At 31.6% G+C, this 22359-nt stretch overlaps 3 protein-coding genes across 4 annotated transcripts; 1 reads left to right on the top strand and 2 right to left on the bottom strand.

The window, feature by feature from the left end:
- Positions 1 to 1388: 1388 nt before the first annotated feature.
- LOC125831323 (uncharacterized) lies at positions 1389 to 3108 on the bottom strand. Its single transcript, XM_049510524.1, has 4 exons — positions 2919 to 3108; positions 1987 to 2089; positions 1644 to 1771; positions 1389 to 1463 (listed from the first exon to the last, which is right to left on the bottom strand). Exons 1-4 carry the CDS (start codon positions 3042 to 3044, stop codon positions 1401 to 1403), a joined length of 420 nt encoding a protein of 139 aa, XP_049366481.1. The 5' UTR covers positions 3045 to 3108; the 3' UTR covers positions 1389 to 1400.
- Positions 3109 to 10841: 7733 nt separating this feature from the next.
- On the top strand, positions 10842 to 13129 carry LOC125831204 (ras-related protein RABA2b-like). Its single transcript, XM_049510391.1, has 3 exons — positions 10842 to 10914; positions 11024 to 11222; positions 12620 to 13129. Exons 2-3 carry the CDS (start codon positions 11058 to 11060, stop codon positions 13103 to 13105), a joined length of 651 nt encoding a protein of 216 aa, XP_049366348.1. The 5' UTR covers positions 10842 to 10914; positions 11024 to 11057; the 3' UTR covers positions 13106 to 13129.
- Positions 13130 to 13816: 687 nt separating this feature from the next.
- LOC125831372 (protein DA1-related 2) lies at positions 13817 to 21335 on the bottom strand. 2 transcript variants are annotated; one of them, XM_049510567.1, is made up of 12 exons: positions 20972 to 21335; positions 20020 to 20171; positions 18170 to 18257; positions 17915 to 18044; positions 16970 to 17090; positions 16729 to 16812; positions 16445 to 16564; positions 16146 to 16358; positions 15976 to 16071; positions 15779 to 15894; positions 14809 to 14867; positions 13817 to 14421 (listed from the first exon to the last, which is right to left on the bottom strand). In XM_049510567.1, the coding sequence occupies exons 1-12, from the start codon at positions 21015 to 21017 to the stop codon at positions 14099 to 14101; spliced, it is 1548 nt and encodes a 515-aa protein (XP_049366524.1). In that variant the 5' UTR covers positions 21018 to 21335; the 3' UTR covers positions 13817 to 14098. The 2 variants fall into 2 exon arrangements, with proteins under 2 accessions (XP_049366524.1, XP_049366525.1); XM_049510568.1 differs by having other exon boundaries at positions 16009 to 16071; positions 20972 to 21331.
- Positions 21336 to 22359: the final 1024 nt, after the last annotated feature.

Here is a 22359-nt window from a genome sequence, read left to right as displayed (position 1 = left end):
CATATGTATTTGTATATATGGCAAGCGAGATTGGGAGAAGGAGGAGAGAGGCGAGCGAGATTGGGAGAGGAAGGAGAGAGGCGAGCGAGAGAGGTGAATTGTATATGTATATCGGTTAGATAATTGTATATTATACATATGCATTTGTATATATGGCAAGCGAGATTGGGAGAGGGAGGAGAGAGGTGAATTGTATATGTATATCAGTTAGATAATTGTATATTATACATATGTATTTGTATATTCTAGCGAATTATACATATACGAACGTGGCTAATTATACAAACTCGAAGTCAGCCCACGTAATTAATGTATAATGTTAGTCGCGAGTGGTAATTATAGCAAACTATAGTTTGTGCTAGCCTTTAATAATTTATATTCTTCGTAATAAATATTTTTTCGTGGAACGTAAGTTTATATTCTTATATCAGAATATTTCATAAGTCATAGTCAAAATGGAATCAATTTCTAAAGAATTTATGTCCCACTAAACATTAGTTCGATTGCTAAAAGACAAAAGTTAAAGATCAATCCATTTGAAGGACAAAAATTAAAGACCAGCTCATTTAAAAAATAAAACGTGTAAATTTGATCTTGCACAACGAAGCTGAGATACTTAAATAAGTGTCGATGGATTCGTGCATGATGCAATACCCTTTGATGGTTTATTGAACATATATAACTCTTCGAAAAGACATTTTCTACCGATAATAATTTATCTGATAGTATAAAAATTTCTTTAAATTGTCGATGTACCTACTTTAAACTCTAAGAATGAATTGCATGTATTGAGTATTGACCATTCCAATTTTATTTTATTTTTGTGTGTGTCACGTTCATATGTAATTATGTATTCCTTTACTCATCTTATCCAAAAATATAAATTAAAATATTTAGTAAACTAAAAAAACTATTAGATATGAAAACAAGAAAATTAGTTCAATAACTGTAAATAGTAACTAATATTTAATATTATACCGATTTACAAACTAAAAAAAAAAAACACAAAAAAGAGTGATATTTTGTAATATTCATCAACTACTCTCCACTTTCTTTTTAGTAGTACAGTGATCCTGCAAAAAATAAAAAATAAAAATTGGTATTTATGATATTGGAAAGAAAAGATATCATGTTCAAATTAAAGAAATAATAATATATTATCATTGTAGTGATATCATATGCTACAATCACGTGATTTGGAGATGCCTAACACCTTCTCCCATTAATAAAATTCTTTCTATCGAATTTTTGTCTTCATGTACGAAAAAAAAAAAGAGTTGAATAATTCCTTTTTACAATCGTCACATCAATTGAAAAAATCTTTTTAATAATAAAAAGTTTAATCGAAAAAAGAAAAAAAAAAACGTGACAATATTCAATAATATATTTATCGTTATATATTACGTACCCTGCCACCAATTTCCTCTTGAAGCAGAGTTTGAACCATCACCATCTTTCTTTACCTGATCAAATAACCACAAAATTGCAAATTAAATTTACAAAATATTTTTTAAAAAATCTATTTAATATAAAATGAGAACACTTTTAATTATTTAATTATATTAAAATAATAATATAAAAAGAAATAAGTGTGTATATATATATATATATATATATATATATATATATATATATATACTTACAATATTATTCTGAGAGCCAGTGTTCTGATTAGTTGGAGGATAAACATCTTGGCCACCATAGTAAATAGATGAACTTAAATTACATGGAGCTTCTACTTTTTCATTCTGATTTCTTTTAGATCCATTATCTGTAAAATATAAATAACATTTGAATCAAATCATGTCAGAAACTATAGTTGATAAGTGATAACAAAGACGTAACTTCATTTCTTATTTCTTAATTAAAATCGTCAAATAACCATATGTCATGTTCAATCATGACCCCGACTCGTAGCAGATCGAGTCTTGTCATAGAGTAGGATGTTTGACATTATATAATATAAATATATTTTCAGAAATTAACCTGAAGTCCCATATTTTGTATTATTGCCATACTGGTTCCCTGGATCTTGGATTGTTGATGAACCTCTATTATCCCCTGAGTGAATGGGATCCCTTCTAAGTCCCTAAAAGTCACAAATAAAAATATTTAAATTTCTTAATTATTATTAATGAATAATCTGATAAAAATAATAAATAACATGTTAATCACATTGTTAGATGCTAAAGAATATCAAACACAAAAAAATAAAATGAAAAAAGAATCTAAAGCAAGTCCTTCATTTTTTTTCCTGGATTTTTAGTTATTCCAGTGGATAAACTTGAGCTTTTGCTAACTACTTTCTTTAATTATGTGCTTAATTAATAAGCTAAGGTCTAAGAGGGTTCTCCGAATTCAACTAATAGTTATTATCTGAGTTTAAGAAAGTCATTTTTTCTTTCAATTTTCTTTAGCTAAGAAAATAACTTTTCAAGATAATACTAACTATTAGTTGAGTAAATTTAACTAAGAAAATGACTTTTTAAGATAATACTAACTATTAGTTGAGTAAACAAAAGAACAATTGATACAAACATGCCAAAAAAAAAAGATGATTAATTTTCTTTATCTAAAACGAGGAGAAAACTTTTTTTAAAAATAACCAATGAAACTATGAAAAGAAAGAAAAGAACCAAAAGGAGGCAAAAATAGTCAAATTTGCTCTTGTACTATGAAATTGAGTAACTTAAATTTAGTATCAAATGTTAGAAAAAAAAAAAGTTTCACTTTTGCCCTTGAATTGATCACTAATGAATTATATATATATATACATGCCAAAATGTATATGAACATAAAAATAATGAGTGTAGCTCAGTTGACGAATTATCTATAGTGTTGTATTCCTCCTTATAATTAAAAAAAATACGTAAAATCCACTTATTTCATGTAAAATAAGGACAAATACGAGACAATACCGTGGAAGGTGGACCAAAAACAGAAGCAAAGAGAGTGGAGTTTGAAGGCTCTTTGGGACCAAATAGCTCATTGGTGAAGGATGAAGAAGAGGAGGAGGAACCAATCACTTGCTTTGCCTTTTCCATATAGTATTAATACAAATTTAAACAAGAAATGGATATATTAAGGTTCTTTTAAAATAGAGAAAAACTCTTCTTCTTCTTTTTTTGTCTTAATTGACACTCAATTTTTTTTTTAAAACACAAATTCTGGTGTTATAGAAATGAGAGAGGAGTATTGCACGTGAAGTTGATTTTCTTGTGTGTTTTGTGATAAGAAATAAAGATTTGTCACTCTTATTTATAGTGCCAAAGAAAAACATAAGATACGTTTACCCCATGCACATGGACAGATACCACGTCTGCTCCGGTTAAATCGATTTTGAGTCTAACTTAATCTCAAACGCAAAAAAAAAAAAAAACTTAAATATCAACTCAAGAGTTGAGAATTGCTCAAAATCATATAAGCAGACCACATATTTCTTTTTTTTTTATTTGATGTGAGACTCTTCAATACCCGCGTCACACCTAGACCTGTATATCTGGAGTGTGTACTATTTAGTATGGAGCCAATATCAAGAACAAGAATTTAGAAGAGTCGTGCTTTGATACCATCATAAATAAGTTAACTTTGAGCTGAACTCAATCACAAAAATTAGATATTGTCCAAGTCATATTAAGGAAACCTAAGGCCTCATTTGTTTGCACTTATTGGAGGTCTAAATCTTAATCATTCAGATTCAGTCCATTAAGTGTGTTTGTTTTTTAGGTCTGAATTTGAATGATTCAGATTCAACCCATTAAGTCTATTTGTTTCTTATTCCAAAAACCTCTTAATGGACCTGAAAAGGTCTGAACGAATCAAATCTGCAAGAGAGTCTTAACACCATTTAGACTTATTTAATAAGTTATAATTAAAAATAATAACTATGTATACATATTTGAGGTCTCTTATTAGAATTTTGTCTTAGGCCAATAATTTTATTGAGACTCTTTGATATATTATTGTTGTTGAACTAGTTGATGACAAGAATAATGGAGCTCCTAATAATTCTCCATCTCAATCTTAGTTTCTGCTGGGAAAAAAAAGTTTTGGGGAAGAATAAAGACTTATTCGTCTGAATTGGAAATTGATTAGAAGATGATTACTGCAATGGAGTTATTAATTAAAAAAATAGTGCATCTACATTTGAAGAATATATGAAAAAATTAGATGCACTTGGATGAGAAGAGTCATTATACAGTACATGTGTTAGTATATTTTGTGAAAGTGTCCGCTACAAAAAAAACATGAATAACGTTAGAGGTTCACAAGTTAATAGAATTGGATTAAGGTTATTGGAAAAAAGATAAGAATTATTTAGTTTTTCTAATTAGCCAAAATATATGTTAGGTGCTTATAATGTGATACCTTATTTATTATTTTTCGACTAGTATCTATCATACTTATTGAATTTTTTGATATTATATTGTGCCTATAAAATATTTTTTATTCGTGATTTTTTTTTTTTTTATGTTCTGCTTGATGATTATGATTTTTTAAAATCAAAAAGTAATATTTTTTTGCTGAAATGAATTTTTTATAACATTTTATTAATATAATGTTTGATTTCATATGCACATTCAGCTATTGAAACAAATAATAATCATTCAGTGTTCAGATTTGGAGACCACATCTTAATATTCAGATGTGTATTCAGATGTAGACACCTAGCTCTTAATGCAAATCTTAATATACGTGTATTCAGATTCAGAGGTCTTAATCTTAATGAAAACAAATGAGGCTTATGTCATCACCCCACATACCTGACACTGTCATGTCTCAGGGCGTGGACAGTCAAAAGTTTGATTCTGATATCATGTTAAATAAACATTGAGACTAATTCAATTTCAAACTTAAGAAATAAAAATTATTTAAGATCATATAGAAATTAAAATCACATATACCTTTTTTCATCTAATCCGATGTGAAACTCTTCAACGATGCCCGAATGTCATAATTCACAATCTAAGTTACTAGCAAGGGGAAGGGTCAACGATACAAGATGGTTTATGCGAATTAGGGACCCATTTTATCACTTCAATAATGCTCACACATAGAGAACAAATGCTGCAAGTGGGCATGTTGCTTGTCCCCAACACTTCTAACAAGGTCACATTTGTGTATACAAGTATCACTTTACATTATTTTTTTTTCACTCAATATTCGATATCCGCATTGAAATTTAACCATCCCATTCTATTAAGGATTTTTCCATATCTAGAGTTGAAATCTCGAAACCTCTGATTAAAGAAAAAATAGCCTCATCCAATACACTATATACGTCGATAGAATATCACTATACATTACTTATTTTATTCTTAATAGAGTTTTTGTTGTCATATATATGTTGTGGGATATTTAAAATAACATTACAAAAAGTATCTTTTAGGCCATAATTGGGGGAATGTATAAATTGGATGTATATAAAGTTATGTTTTGAAATTAAAAAAATGTAAAGATTCAAAAATACTAGAAATATTCTTAGCACTTGTGGAAATAATTTACAAAGTCAAATGAGAAGAAGGGGTATTTGGGAAGTAAGACCACGTGAGCCGCCCAAAAGAGATACTAATTAGATAGAAGGATAAGGTCGTTTATATCTGTCTTCCATGTTGGGTTAATTAATTGCATAAAAAAATATTTATATAATTAATATTCTTGACTAGTTATTGTGGTGATTTGTGATTGGTATTGTAGTTACTGACGTGATGGCGTCAAATTTGATAGTTATTTTGGTTTATGGGGAAGTTAATTGGTTGATATTGCCCCACTCCGCTTTCTTAAAAGCAGGACCACTACAGAAGGTCAAACCAAGGATTATCAACACAATAGCTAGGAAATTGGGAAAACAAGGGAGCCAGATTTTCAATTGGACCTCAGCCCGAAGAGCGCTTCCTTAGTCAAAGGAAAAATCACTTGAGTTTTTTCACCTTTGTTTCTTCTTTTCGAATCGTAAAAACATCTACGGAGCGTAGCATAGAAACTCATGTTCCCTTCTTCTTTCTTAATTACTCTTCCGAGGATGGTTCAAGGGGAGCCGATTCTGCCTCCAACTGAAGAGGGAAATTTCAATCAATATTAAAAGACTTTCTCAAATTAATCAAGTAATTCTAAATGTTGAAAATGCAAAGCGCGAATGGCAGCAAACTCTGCATGCCTTTTTTGGAATGCGTGCCTGCTGTTTTTTCGGAGAGGGACTAAGCTAAGCCTGCATAACGCTATGGGAACAACCATTTTTATCTGTAGCTTGACATTTTTTGATTTTCTATTTAGCGTGTAGTTGATAATGTTTATAGTAATGGCTGAATAATGTGTGGTAGTTGACGAATGGCGATGCGTTGGTCGTAGTTAACAACAATACTAATTGTGATGGTGGAGGTGTTAGTAGTAGAGATTGATCGTGTGGTTATAGCTAGTGACTAATATTGTTGGTGGATGTGACGGCGGTGATGGTGGTAGTGAATATAATTATTATAATGATGAAAGTTATAGATAGGGTAGCCACTGACAATAGTGGTTGACAACGAATGATGATGGTTGTCAGTGGTGATTGTGATGACAGATGTGATTGATAATGACGGCTTGTAATAAGCGACGATTCTAATGGTTGACAATGATGGAGATAGTTATAATAACATTATTAATTCTTACAGGATCTGAGAAAGAGTATCAGTTATACATGTAATTTAATTTAGATGAACCCAATATATTAAGAAATGTATAAATATATAACTACTAACTCAATAACTATGACAACTATCATTTCGGTGGCATTCCAATAACCCAAAAATATCTTGATACCATCAGCGTATATATAAATATATACCTTAAATTCTATTCGAATATGTTGGAGTGTCCCTCACCATTCATGAAAACAACAGTTGACTCCTGTTTCTCCATTACCTTTGCCTTTTGATTCCATTCTTCTCTTTGGCCTCCAAAAGATAGATATATATATTATCAATGGCAAAAATTAATTAGATATTATATTACGTGGGCACAATCTTGCTAAGCATAGAATAATTTTTTTTTAAATTTAAGATAAGGATATAGGCATATAGCCATGTGACCAAAACGTCAAAAGTGCCTCTCTTCTTTCGACCTCATTTTTTTGTTTTGGGGAATTATTCCTTTTAGGTGTGTGAAGACTATCACCTAAGTACTTAGTTACTGTTGGACTTGGAGAATCTATATGTGTGTATATATATATATATAAATAAAAAAAAATAAAAAAGTTAATTTCCAAAGGGCAGCAACAACAACAATATTAATATATATATTCAATATAGTCCCATATAATAAAGTCTGAAAATAATAGGTGTACGCAGACCTTATCCCTATTTCAGAGGTAGGGGTGTTCACGGTTTGGTTTGGGTCGGTTATTGATCAAAACCAAAACTAAACCAACTTAATCGGTTTCAAAATTATCAAAATCAAATCAAACCAAATATAATATACATTTATCGGTTTGGTTGTTTTCGATTTTGGTTTAGTTTGGTTTGGTTATTCGGTTATTAACCATACATAACAATAAAAGAAACAATTCATTCAAAACATGAAAAAAGTGACAACAATCCATTCAAACAAAAAAATAGTTAGAATGACTGGCATTATAGAATTTTCGATCATTGAATTTACTGAATAAAACTTCAAAATTCACTATTTTGGCATAGAAGGAAGAGACAATGACATTTCCAGTCCCACAAAGAATTTCCATAGACACTCATATACATGAAACCAATAAGAAAAATGTTCTCACCTTGGACATTTTTTCTTTCATAAGTAAATTATAAATAAATTTTGATGAAACATATATAAAATCTTTAAAATTGTTTATGAATATTAATATATTATGTATGTATATTAATAAAATTTATGTAGTGCTCACCCGGAAGGCAGAGGCAGTGACAGAGGTTGAAGCGGTTGCGGGTTATCCTGGGGTTCCAAAAAAAAAAAAAATTTATGTATATAACTTGTTGGTTCGGTTCGGTTATTTCTTCGATTTTTTTCGAACAAAACCATAACCAACCAAATACTATCGGTTCTTAACAATCTAAAACCAAACTAAACCAAAACCCAAATTAAATCGGTTCATTTAATTGGTTTGGTTTGATTTTTCGATTTGAATCGGTTTTTATCCAAACCATGAACACCCCTACTCAGAGGACAGAGAGGTATATAGAGAGGGTTGTTTTCCAATAGATCCTCGAGTTAAGGAAAAATAGTCTAAAGCTATCCCAAGAGGGAGTAACAAAAGTTTAAGAAACAACTGATAGCAACAAAATAAGAATTACTCCCTCCGTCTCAATTTATGTGGAATCTTTTGGATTTCGAAATTCAAATAACTCTATTTTTTACCGTAATTTGTTTATATATATCTTTATGTATTTTGAATGGTTAATTATTGTATAATATTTTTTATGTAGTTTTAAAATTATAGATTTTATTTCAAAAAATCTGAAGATTTCATACTCAAATTTACGGTCAAACTTAAATTATTTGATTCTCAAAATTTGATAAAAGTTTAAAAAATTGATCCATCCGAACTTGTTTGGTTGGATTTGAATTATAATTTATCGAATTTGAAAATAGATAAAAAAACCCAAACCAAAATTTTCATATCTAATCCGAAATCTCTATGTTATATGTATATGCATATAATGATAGGATTAGTGGGGCTAACAATAATTAATCATTACGAAAATAGTTAAAGCATTAAGATAATTAATGACTATATAATCTCAAAAAGTTTATCGGATTATGTTCTTTGATTCTTATGATTAGCCATGTTTATATATCCTTTAGGACATTAATTAAATAACGAAGGAAATTAAAAGCAAAAGCTACTAATAATATTTTTGTAGAATTATTCTTTTGTGGTTGTTCCAATAACATTTCAATTCCTCCTAGTAATTATGGATGTATAAGATAAGATAATAAAAAGGAAATAATATAATGATTATCTCAAGGACAATAATGTTAATTTAGTATAATGTTTGTTTTAGATTTTGACACACTTGATCATTAAATATCATCCTAACACGATCCTCATCCATTCATGACTAAAAAATTGTGTCCAAATTAAAGGAAAGATAAACTATAAAGAAAGAGTTTAATTTATATAATTGATAGTATAATAATTTTTCAAATATTATCAAAGTCATACAAAAGAAATGGATTTATTGATAATTTTTCATAAAAAGTAAATAGTTACATTGATTTGAAAAGAATGTATAAGAAATAACAAATCTTCAATAAAAGTGAAATACAATTAAATAACTAAATGTAAAATACAAATAAGTGATATATATAAATCGAAATGATTCACTCTAAAGAAAGGAAGTTGTTTTGGCATGGTCGAAGAATACAATGAATATGTTAAACTATTAGCAGAAATAGAAAATTGTGACAGTTAATAAATTACAACCTTCTAAATAATAATCGATCGATCAATCCATGAGTAAGTTAAACTCAAATAAAAAACATAATCATCGTATATCTTTTTTTATATTTTTCAACCGTTTATGACATTAATAAAAAGGAAAAAGGGTCAAAAATGTCCTTAAACTATGTGAGCGGAACAAACATGTCATTCGTTTATAGTTTGGTCCAAAAATGCCCTTGTCTTCAATACTTTGGTCCAATTTAATGAGTCAAAAATGCTCATTTTCCAAATAAATATATTATTTATTTTCTTTTTCAACACATTTTTTTTCTAATAATAATTTTTTAAAATTAGCAAATGTTTATCTTACTTCAATTCAGAATAAATAAAAAATGAAACTATTTCTTATTTTATTATGATTATTTTTTATCGTTATATAAATATAAATTAATGATGGATATACTATGATCTTATATATGTGCCATTTATTATATGTCGAAAGGGTCTATCAAGTTATTCTATTTTAATTGATAAAATGAGATTAAGAAGAAGAAAAAATATTTCCTACATTTTTATTTGTTAAAGTGATTTTAAAAGAAAGAAAACAAGAACAGTGTTCTTTAATAATATTTTAATTAGGAAGAAGATGTGTTTTAAAAAAATAATATATTTATTCGGAAAAGAGCATTTTTGACCCATTTAGTAACTATAGGGAAATTTCTGGACCAAAGTATTGACGGCAAGGATATTTTTGAACCAAAGTATTGACGGCAAAGACATTTTTGAGTCAAACTATAAAGGAAAAAAGGACAAATATACCTCCGAACTGGTAAAATGGTATGCAGATACCCTCCGTCATACTTTTGAGACATTGGTGCCCCTGTCGTAAAAAAACTAGAGCATATATATATATCCTTCACTCTAACGAAAGACTAAATAGGGACACGTGACACAATCTTATCCGTCGATCCGATATTTAATAAATGTTGGATCGGTGGATAAGATTATGACACGTGTATATCCGTTAGTATAAATGGTATATATGCTCTACTTTTTGGACGGCAGGGACACCAATGTCCCAAAAGTATAACGGAGGGTATCTGCATACCTTTTACGATAATTCGGGGGTATATTTGTCTTTTTTCCCAACTATAAATGGAGGACATTTTTGACCCTTTTCCATAATAAAAATTATGATGATACAAATTTCAATAACAATAAAAAAAAAATTAGGTAATTTCTTATTATTTACTTAAATTCTATATGTAGATAGAAAAAACTAGCAAATATTTAGTGAAATAGTCTAAGATACGATCAAACTGATCCGAACAATATTACTATTAAAAAATGATATAACTCCAAACATTTATAATTTGGGCATAGCCATTCAAATTCCTTTTTGTTCGGTTTTCTTTTGTGACTTCAAAAATTTCAAGACAAATTTGCAAAAACATTTTAATCATGTCTAATTAATTAACCAAAGCCAAGTGCCTTTTCCCATTTCTCAAATTTGAATTTGACCATTAATGGTGAATTTTCTTCTTCTTAACATTGTCTTTATATATTATGATGATAATTATTTTGATTTAGATTTGGATTTTTTTTTTAATTTTTTTTTTTTTTTGGGAATTTGTATAGGTCAATATTGATATACATATATAGAGAAGTGGAAATGGCATATAAGGTGGATCATGAATATGATTATTTATTCAAAATTGTTTTAATTGGAGATTCTGGTGTTGGAAAATCTAATATACTTTCTAGGTTTACTCGAAATGAATTTTGTTTGGAGTCTAAATCTACTATTGGTGTTGAATTTGCAACAAGGACCCTTCAGGTAATTTTTCGTATTTTTTTTAGTTTTCATCGTTGTTCAATATCTGTTAATTTAAGATTTGACTAACACGAATATGAGCCAAAAATTTGAATTTTTAAGGGTGAAGCACTTTTTACGTCTCAATTTTATGAAAGTAATTAAACTTTGGCAACTTGAGAAGAGACAAGGATAATAGTTACATTTCCTTTCAATTTATGTGGCGGTGTAATTGGATTAGATATGTAGTTTGAGGGGGGGAAATTATGATATAAAATAAGTTAGATATTTTGTGATTATGAATCATCGATAAAATAAGAAAAGTATGATACGTAAATTAAAATCAAATAAAACAGTAATGTCGGCATATCCTCTTTGCAATGATGTGACACATTAGAAAATGTTGTTAATTACATTTCTTTTTCATTTGCCTTGCATTTAGCAATTACGTACCTTTATTTTGACTTTCCAATATTGATATGTATGTCTCTCGATCGCTATATATAATTTGATTGTATTTTCTATAGTGAAAGATCCTAACTCCGGTATTCATATAGTAAAAATCCTGATTTCGACACTGAACTTTATGTCCATATATGCTTTGGTTGCATTTTCAGTAGTGAGAATCCTAACTCAAACATTGATATGTATGTCTAGATATGCTTTGGTTGCGTTTCATATAGTGAAAATTCTAACTTCAACACTAATATGTATGTATATATATGCTTTGATTGCATTTCATATAGTGAAAATCCTAACTTCAACACTATATGCTTTGGTTGTGTTTCATATAGTGAAAATCTTGACTCCATCACTGATCTTTATGTCTATTATATATGCTTCAATTGCGTTTTCTATAGTGAAAATACTGACTCTGATACTAATCTTTATGCTATATATATATGCTTCACTTGTGTTTTCCATAATGAAAATTTCGACTCCGACATTGTTTTTCATGTTTATAAATGTTTTGGTTGCGTTTCATATAGGAAAACTCCTGACTCCAACACTACTTTTTATGTCTATATATATGCTTTGATTGCGTATTCTATAGTGAAAATCCTGACTTCGTCACTGATCTTTATGTCTATATATGCTTTGGTTGTGTTTCATATAGTAAAAATCCTGACTCCATCACCGATCTTCATGTCTATATATGCTTTGGTTGCATTTTCTATGGTGAAAATCCCGACGCCGACACTAATCTTTATGTCTATATATATGCTTCACTTGTGTTTTCTGTAGTGAAAATTCCGACTCCGACACTATTTTTCATGTCTATAAATGCTTTGGTTGCCGTTTCATATAGGAAAGATCATGACTCCGACACAACTTTTTATGTCTATATATATGCTTCGATTACGTTCTAGAAAATCCTGACTGCAACACTGATACGTATATGCTTTGGATGTATGGTGTAGGTAGAAGGCAAGACAGTTAAGGCACAAATATGGGACACTGCAGGTCAAGAAAGGTACAGAGCCATTACAAGTGCTTACTACAGAGGAGCTGTTGGTGCCCTTTTAGTTTACGACATAACCAAAAGACAAACGTTTGAGAACGTAACGCGTTGGCTCCGCGAGCTACGTGACCATGCAGACTCTAATATTGTCATAATGTTGGCTGGTAATAAGTCGGATTTGAACCATCTCAGATCAATCCCCGAGCTAGATGCTCGGGGATTGGCTGAGAAAGAAGGGCTCTCATTCCTCGAGACGTCTGCTCTCGAGGCATATAACGTTGAGAAAGCGTTCCAGACGATTTTATTGGACATATATGAAATTGTAAGTAGGAAAGCTTTGGCTGCTCAAGAAGCAGCAGCTGCTATTCCTGGACAAGGCACTGCTATTAATGTTGGAGAGTATGTTGGTAATAATATTAATAAGAGACCATGTTGTTCTAATTAAGTGAAAAAAAAGTTGAAATTTTAGCCAATAACCGATTCAAACCGAAACACGAACACTTGTAGGGTTGAAAATGATGTACTAATACTTTTTTTTTTGGTTACTTTGATGAAAGAAGTATGATTTTGTATAGTATGGAATTACTTACACATAGTTCTTTTTTTCTTACTAAATGGTCAAAATACATACCTATTGTTTTTGCGAGTTTCAGATCTGAACTATCATGTGTTTGTGTTTCCTATTTGAACTATCGATAACTATTTGTGAAAACACACCTCGAAGCTGGCTAGACTAAGTGTTAATTGCATACAATCGCCAAAAAGTGTGTGACATCTTAATCTGTCCATAAAATTCCGTCCACGTGGCAGATGACTCGTTAATTTCGAGGCGTGTTTTGATAAATAGTTGGTGATAGTTCAGATCGATAATACAAACACTTGATAGTTAAGGTAGGAAACTCGCAAAAAAAATGATACTTCAGGTGTGTTTTTAAGAAAAAGAGGTTTTTTATCATTTTGTCAGGAAATAAAGGATTAAGTTGGTGTTCAATGTGTAGCCTAGGCTTAACAAGCTTACATAGGATATAAGATCGAAAAGAATGCATTGAATGGATGCTCGAGCATTGAGAAGGAAGGACGCTTTCAGAGGCGAAAAGGCAATGAGGAGATCAAATAATGTATTCACAATATTTGCATGAAGGGAATGTTCCTGGGATCATTCAAATATCTGATCTTTATTGCCTTTAAACTGATAAGAGTCTCCAATACAAGATAGAATTTTCTATATATTTCATTTTAATTGCAAAATATGTAGACTTATTTGTAAGATTCAAGTTGTATTCCATCAGTATCTCCGGTAGGACCCCGGAAAAAATAGGGGTAGCTAAACCAGCTCTGCATGATCAACTCATTTTCCTCATCGATGACTTCTAACTTGGCACACAGGAGAGGAAATCATCTACGAGCATACGAGGTCAAAGAGGTCACAGCGAACATATCATAAAGGAAAATTTCCTGTCAAGCGAATGTGATCCAATGTACTCCGTAAACCATACTTATTCACGGCTGCATAAGCAGCTCTAAATCCTCCACCGTATGCTGGAGAAGCATCATGGGCAATCTGGTGCATGAAAAACTCACCGAGCTTACTCTCTGCTTGAGATTTTCCTCCTTTCTTCGATGATGACCATGTAGACGATGACGAAGCAGTTGATGTGGATGGCATATTTCTTGATCCAGGCACTACCTCTGATTCAAGCCACATGTGGGAAAGCACTTGGCAGATTCCTTCTTCTACTTCAGGGGTGAGATTACGATATCCTGCAAATTACAAAAGTATAATCTTAACAAGAATTTGTGTACTTTGATTACCGTAGCATTTTGCTTTGTTATGCTTTCACTTCCGTTACTTCTTTTTGTAGACTACTTTGGATTGTTTTTCCTTGATCCAAGGGTTTATCGGAAACAACCTCTATCTCTAAGGTAGGACTTAGGAGTAGGGTCTGCATATACTCTACCATCTCCAGACCCCATTTTGTGTGACTACATGGGTACATTGTTGTATAATCCTAACAAGAACGTAGGTTGATCAAGCACAACGAAGTTCTGGTGATGAAGCATCCAGATATCTTTCTTTTCTTGAAGATTGTTCATGTTCTTAAAGTTCGGTCCAGACTGACAAAGTTGAAAGGAAGTATCGAATTTTACCTTTTAGACGTAACCAGGCATGCATCAGTTCATGAGCTAGAATGGCACCAGTAAGTAATCTGCATAGAAAAGATTTGGTAAGCCAATTTTGCCATACAGTATTATTGTCACAAAAAAAGTCCCGGGAATAGACAAAGAACAGTACTCCCTCCGTTTTAGTTTGTTTGCCTTACTTTTCTTTTTAGTCCGTTTCAAACAGAATGTCTCTTTCCTTCTTTTTTTTCACATGGCATGTTTAAGACCACAAGATTAAAAGGGCAATTTGGTACATTCTACGTATCTTTATTTAAGACCACAAGAATCAAAAGTCTCCTATACTTTCTTAAATTCCCAGTCAAGTCAAAACTAGACAAACAAATTGAAACAGAGAGAGTACTAATGTTTCATTCTTACTAACATGTAGATTGACTTTAGTCTCTCTCTGTTTCAAAGTCTAAGAATAATATAATAGTGTGGCTTCATGCCAAAGCACATCTTACTTTCTTTCACTTGAAATATAAGATCAACCATAGTTTTCCTCTGCTTCAAAATATCTAAAAGAATAATGATTGGGTGACGTGTTACGAAAAGCTTAGTTTTTTTTCAACAACTTGGCCCTATTCCCAAGTTAGTTGGGGTCTACTAAATGGATCCTCACTGTCCATGTCGCTCCATTTAAATCCATCTCAATCCAATATTTAAAAACTTTAGGTTATCTAGCTAGACTGGAAGTTCTTTATATTTTCCAGTGCGATATCTCTTACAAGACCAAAAGACTCCTAATGAGCACTGAACCTAAAGTAAACAGACCAGCAATAATAAAATTAAAGTACCAAGCAATTGGTATAGCCTATATGGATCTTTTTCCTCGTCTTCTTCTTGTCCTTTTCTTTTTCTCAGGGAGCGTGGAGCACCACATGCCACATTGGTTTTCATTTTCACCATGAGGCTAAATGAAACTCAAAGGAAGGAATGAAAATAAGGAGGTCACCTTGGAAGGCCGTATATTACTAGGATAGCTGTAACTTCACATCTTCTAATTAGCTTTTGAGGATGTGTTCTGATTCCTATTAATCCACGACCACCTATTTTTGGCCTTCTGAGTATCTGCATTGTTAAAAAAATTGTCATGGCACCTATCACATGTTTCACTAGAAGAACGGGAAGACGTGTTTAAGCGAGTCTAACATGGAAACATTTTCTCATGACTGAAGATCTTACACTGGTGACTGTCTGCTCTTCTGATAGGCATAGACCTCTGGTTTCAGGCATATGATGGAGACCCTAAAAGAGTTCTCGAGTTAGTAATCTTCCGAGAGTAAAGGACAGAAAAAAATATAGGCAGAGATCATTCATACATGTTTCTCCCCTTCAATGGCCTCATTAAGGGCATGTCTTTCAACAAGAAGCATAGGAACTTGCTGATCTATTTTCATGTTCATGCCTTCATAATAGTCTCTGATGGAATGGTAAAGTGGCTGGCAGTCCCCGGTATCCATGATTGCAGATTCCATGCACTCTAAGCATAAGCTCCGACCATCTCCAAGTGACATATATCTTGCATTCCGTGACTTCAAGAAGATAAAAACAATAAACGAGAATGTGAGTTGAATGAGAGGTGTGATCCAACATGTTTACTGTCAGCTGACATCCGTACCTCCAGACGTTCACAACTACAGCACCGTTTGGTATTGTCATTCTCATGTGCAGGGCAATATTTTTGAGACCAAAATGGGTGGCATCTGTACTCGATCAAGCCAGCTCCGTTTGTTGGGATCTGCAATGTGAATGGTAGGTCATAACACGAGGGATGTGAAATATATTACAGGGGCTTAAATACACAAAATGGCCTCACAATAGAACTATGAACCGTAACTTGGAGTTCTATTAAATAACTTCCAGTAAGAAAAGTCATATTATACAGAAGCAGTATGTCCTTACAAATTGATGGCAGACTTCACATTTTGGATGAGTCATTTCCTTGAAGCATGACTTATGATATGTATTGTTCCCTGACAAAGAAAACTTGAATCAACGTAACCAATGAGCTAACATGTCAAAATATTCGAAAATATTCATTTTGTATGAAAATAACAGTCCATTGGTATTATTTTTTAGTTTCATATTTGGCAAAGGGTTGAGTGTTGGGAAAATGAAAGCAACAGCAAGGACAAGAATGTACCTCGTATTCAGTAATTGGGACACCACAAGCACGACAAAGAAAACATTCTGGATGAAAGAAAGCTCCCATGCATCCCAAATAATTGCCAGAGACGATATCCTTATTGCAGCCACTACATTTTCTGCGAATATTTTTATGTGCACATAAGTTCTCTCTTACTCTAACAAACAGCAATCTGACATAATTTTCATCATCAAGAAAAGTGCATGCACGCACGCAAACACACAAACACACACTTCGCTAATATTCTGCTCAACCAGTTTGTTTGTTTGTTCTTTTTTTGTTGTTGACAAGGGAACTTGCAGCCACTACCCTCCGGGTGCGCACAATTCTACTCAACCTGTTTGTAGCCTAGACATTTGACTTTACAAGCAGTAATTTACTACCAAAAATCAGGGCATGGTTCTTTGAAGACCTCAAATTAAGGAAGTGTATATGTGTGTGTGTGTGTGTATATATATATATACTAAACGCATACATCTGTTCAGTGTCTTAAATGTTTTTTTTATTTTTTTGCAATTGGAATAGAATAAAGCTCAAAATTTGAATTTTCTTTGTTTACACCAACATTCAAGGAGCACATAAATTTATCATATTTAGGATGCCGCATGTTACAGTCTCATCTTCAAGCAAACATTGATCAATATTTGGTCTCTTCGAATTAACCTAGACACATAAAATGAATGAGGACATATCTAAAACATCAATGCACTAGTTCTCCTAACTTTCAAAGTAAACATATTCACAACAAAAAAGTAGCAACAACATATATTTTCGTTTCTTTTATTCCTTCAGCATTATAACAGATACCAGAGGTACTAAGCCTGCCATGAGAGCGATGCATTAAAGAGATCACGACATGAATTGCTAGAACTATTTATATTTCAGCTGAGACAATGTATAATAATTGATATCTCAACAATCTAGGTAACACAAGACTAATACCTGTAACTATTGGGATTATATTCCCAAGGAGCATATGAAGGAGCATACTTAGGAGGATATGAGGATGAATTCGAGTTATCTTGAAGTGATCTTGCTAGATCTTCATCTTGGTCAGTCCTCCATCTGTATCCTGAGAAACATAAACCTTTCATTTCTTCCTCAAAAGAGTGAAATCAACATTTTTGGAAATGGTAATGCTAAATGCAAGAGTAGCTTCACTATTCTTGAACATTTCATGAATGCAAATATAATTACCTTTTGGTCTTTTCAAATCTTCAGCAAGAGAGAGTGCAATTGCACGGTCTAGTTCCTCTTTCTCCTTATTGGTCCTAGAGTTATCATCCTGATGAAATTTTAAATGTGTTGAGAGATCATTCAATTGAAGGAGATAAGTTTGATTGGAAGGAATATGACTAAGTTAATTTTAGAAGAGAAAAAAGTAGCCATGAATTATTTGATGATAGTTAATGGAAAGCAAATGGCCTAACTTGAGTAATCAGTAGAAGAATTCAAGCATCAACTTCTGAAGGCAACCAAATATTCCTGCCCTAGTGCCCTTAGAACAAGTAGTACAGCTGAAACATCGAAGAGCTTCTCCTTAAATTATAGTTGGCAATAGTTCTTGAAGAACCTTAACAATATGGCTTAAAGTTGACGACTTTTTGGCATAAATTTAGGAGGATGTTAATTTATAAAATGATCAGCTTTGCATGTCACAAGTGATGTGGATTAATGTTTGAGTGACTAGAATGGCACATTGAAGACACGAAGAGACTAAGGGGGCATTAGGCATGAATTCGAGTCCATATACTGTTTCACATTTCAGGATATATGGAATCCTATTCAGAAGGGCATAAACAAAGCTTCTTGAAGAGACTAAGGGAGCATTAGGCATGGATTTTTTCTTTTTCCTGGATTTGAACTTCGGATCCAAACACGTTTGGCCATAAAACTCCGGAATTCAACTTGAAGTTGAATTTTGGATTTTTCAGGAATTTGAAAAAACACCAAAAAAGTTGTTTTCACTTTTTTCACTCGGAATTACTCACTAAAGTTCAAAAACAATTCCAATTTGTATTCATGGTCAAACACAACCAATTTTCAAATATCATATTTTCACTTTGAAAGCAAAAACTACTTTTTTCAAATAGTCACATTTTTACGGTCAAATGGCCCTAAAATCCCTCCCAAAAAATAAAGAAAGAAAGAGAAACAGAAAAGGAGAGTTGAAACTTCTACTGATACCCCTGAAGTAAACAGAGTAGCATTTTAATAGCATGGCTAATGAAGAGCTTATTCTTTTCCCAGTAAACCAATTTAGCTATTGGTTTTGATCAGAAACAGAACAAACTAAATCATTAGAATTCAAACAGTCCATCACAAAGAGGTCCACTACTTTTGCGCACCTATACATTATGTCATATCGTTATCAAGATAAATATTAGACGATAAAGAGGTCTGCCTATCACATTTTCCAAAGATTCACCGGATTTAAAAAAAGTTTAAGATGCCAGTCATCATCCACATCAGGAATACAAATACAATAAGCTGCATTCTTTCCAGCCTCCTATTTGAGAAATTTTTCACTTCCTTGGCTTTATCATTGAGTATACATAAAACAGTTTTAGTTAAAACTATGATGAATGAAGAATCTTTATTCTCAATAATCCAGCATCCAAAATAAGAATTCTTGTTAGTAATAGAAAACACCAACTTCTTTCTCTCCTCCCTTTACAGAAAAAAAATTGAAAAAAAAAAAACGAAGACAAACAAGAAAAACTACCTCAAAAAGTTTTACTAATCTCTTTTGTCCCTAGAAAGCAAAAATCTCTCCCACAAAAAGTAGCTATTTTGTTAAAGGCGAAATCGAATTTCAAGGAGATCATGTGCATACCAAGCTGCAGAAAATCTATAATTCTCAAAATACACCCTTTGCTCTCCTCTTCTCTCTTTTATTATGTTTCCTATACTATAAATAACATATATTGACACTACAGATACAAAAAGAGACACATTAAAACAGTTTTCTGTGTTACAAGAACATTAAAGGGTCTATCATAAATATCAAAGTAAAAAATGATGTAAACAAAAGAGAAAAAAATCACCATTGATCTGGCTGGAGCTCGCCAAACCATATTTTCGTCCCCAAGAAACTGTGGTTGCTGTCCCCTATTACCTGACCCACCACCCTTGAAAAGTTTACTCAGCCATTTCATTAATCTTGACTTTCTCTCAGTAGTTGAAGAAACAAAGTGACCTGCTTAAACCCCACAAAAAAAGCCAACTTTATTTTCAAACATAACTAAAACAAGCTTCATGAAAAATACTGAAAAGGGTACTCTTTCAATTACAAAAAGATACAATCTTTGAAGTCTTTAAACCCCACAATATATACCAACCAAAAAAAGCCAACTTTTTTTTCACATAACTAAACCAAGCTTCATGAAAAATATTCAAAGGGGGTACTCTTTCAATTGCAAAATGATTCAATCTTTGAAGTCCTTAAACTCCACAATAAATATCAACCAAAAAATAACTAAACCAAGCTTCATGAAAAATACTCAAAAGGGTACTCTTTCAATTACAAAAAGATTCAATCTTTGTAATCCTTACATAACAAATAATCAACCAAAAAATCCAACCTTTTTTAACATAACTAAACCAAGCTTCATGAAAAATACTCAAAAGGGAACTCTTTCAATTACAATAAATATCAACCAAAAACTCCAACTCTTTTTCACATAACTAAACCAAGCTTCATGAAAAATACTCAAAAGGGTACTCTCTTAATTGCAAAAAGATTCAATCTTTGAAGTCCTCACAACAAATATCAACCAAAAAAACAACTAAACCAAGCTTCATGAAAAATACTCAAAAGGGTACTCTCTTAATTACAAAAAGATTCAATCTTTGTAATCCTTAAATCCCACAACAAAATACCAACCAAAAAAATTCAACTTTTTTCACATAACCAACTCAAGCTTCATGAAAAATACTCAAAAAGGGTATTCTTTCAATTACAAAAAGACTCTATCTTTAAAGTCCTTAAAACATTACCATATATGCAAGGCTGAGATATATGATTGACACTTGAAGAAGACATGGGTTAGGATACTGCAATATGTATAGAAACAGAAGAAATTTGTTGCGATTTTTCAAGATTTGAAAAGGGTGGCTTAAAAATGAAGAGGACAAAGTAGGATGAGAAAGAAGGGTGTATAGAGAAAAGAAATGGAACAATGGCATCATGTATAAAGCCTAAGTTTTTATGAGAATCTTGTGTGAGAGAAAGATTCTTGGCTTGAACAGAAAGAGGAAATTTGGGAATCTGCTGAGAAGGATTGTGATGGAAAGGTAAACACTGGCAGTGGCAAGCTGCAATTTTGAACGGCTGACAAATTGGGGGGTGTGAGTGAAGTTTCATACAACTAATTATACAACACAAAATTCTCACAAAAAAAAACATTCTTCATTGAATTTTTATTTTTATTTTTTTGAAAGGTTTGGTTGCAAAGGAGGGAAAAGAAGTTTTATTGACAAATGGGACTTCCTTTTCTTACAAATTACATCAAGGTCCCATAATATTATTATATTTTTGATTAAATATGGTAATTTAATATATATTAATTTGGTTCAAGAGATTAGGTGAGTTATTCTTGTATAAAATTTAGAATTAAATTTGTCTTGTGCTTCACTTGTGGATTTCATGTTGTTGGAGTTTAGTTGAAGGTATTAGATAAATTCGATAAGCTTTGAAAATTTTCTATATAGAAGGGGAATAAGTTAAGTTATAGTCTTGAATTTTTTTTATTTTTGATGATTGTGGTGTTCGGGTCAACTTTCTCGCACTTTGACTAATTTCACAAGACTATGACAGATGGAAAAAATTTGAGACCTCAAGGTTCTCAATCACTTCATTGACCACTAAGTCACACTCTTGGGTGCATTATGTGATAGATATGAGAATTTGCACATATTCATATCGATTTAGTAATCGGTTAGTTAGTTTATTTTTTTAAAAAAAATCCATTTGATTTTCGTTTTCTATATACTAATTCATTCGTTATAGACAATTACAAGTTGTTGATTTTTCAATAATACAATGATCTAAGAGAAAATTATGTTGTTAGTGAAAACAACAAATGACTACGAATCAAACCTAGATGGGAATGACATAAAAAGTCTTTCGTAAAACCTAGCATTAGAAATGTTACCATGCTATATAAGATATAAAGTTAAATCTCATCAAATTAATTTAGCCAAAAAAAATTGAAAATTTTAAAAGCTATAAAACTAGATTCGGATACGAATTTAATTTAATGGTCAAACGCACACTTTAAAACTATCATTCTTTCACGAGTTTCATATCTCAACTATCAATTATCAGTTGTTGTTTTCTCTATTTGAATTCACCACCTTCTATGTATTAAAACACACCTCAAAGT

The sequence above is a fragment of the Solanum verrucosum genome, unplaced genomic scaffold, assembly GCF_900185275.1.
Source record: "Solanum verrucosum unplaced genomic scaffold, falcon-dt-bn FXZP01000049.1, whole genome shotgun sequence".
Taxonomy (NCBI): domain Eukaryota; kingdom Viridiplantae; phylum Streptophyta; class Magnoliopsida; order Solanales; family Solanaceae; genus Solanum; species Solanum verrucosum.
Note: the sequence above shows the minus strand (reverse complement) of the source record. Positions and strands in the feature narration are given on the sequence as shown.

Excerpts from the sequence above, each read along its gene's own strand:
- LOC125831323 (XM_049510524.1), bottom strand. The coding sequence starts at position 3,044 with ATGGAAAAGGCAAAGCAAGTGATTGGTTCCTCCTCCTCTTCTTCATCC. Across the intron at positions 1,772-1,986 it reads TACAAAATATGGGACTTCAG|ATAATGGATCTAAAAGAAAT; the intron begins GTTAATTTCTGA and ends TATATTTTACAG. Across the intron at positions 1,464-1,643 it reads CTGGCTCTCAGAATAATATT|GTAAAGAAAGATGGTGATGG; the intron begins GTAAGTATATAT and ends TTATTTGATCAG.
- LOC125831372 (XM_049510567.1), bottom strand. The coding sequence starts at position 21,017 with ATGTCTTCTTCAAGTGTCAATCATATATCTCAGCCTTGCATATATG. Across the intron at positions 18,258-20,019 it reads GAGCTCCAGCCAGATCAATG|GATGATAACTCTAGGACCAA; the intron begins GTGATTTTTTTC and ends AAATTTCATCAG. Across the intron at positions 18,045-18,169 it reads AGATTTGAAAAGACCAAAAG|GATACAGATGGAGGACTGAC; the intron begins GTAATTATATTT and ends TATGTTTCTCAG.
- LOC125831204 (XM_049510391.1), top strand. The coding sequence starts at position 11,058 with ATGGCATATAAGGTGGATCATGAATATGATTATTTATTCAAAATTGTT. Across the intron at positions 11,223-12,619 it reads TTGCAACAAGGACCCTTCAG|GTAGAAGGCAAGACAGTTAA; the intron begins GTAATTTTTCGT and ends TGTATGGTGTAG.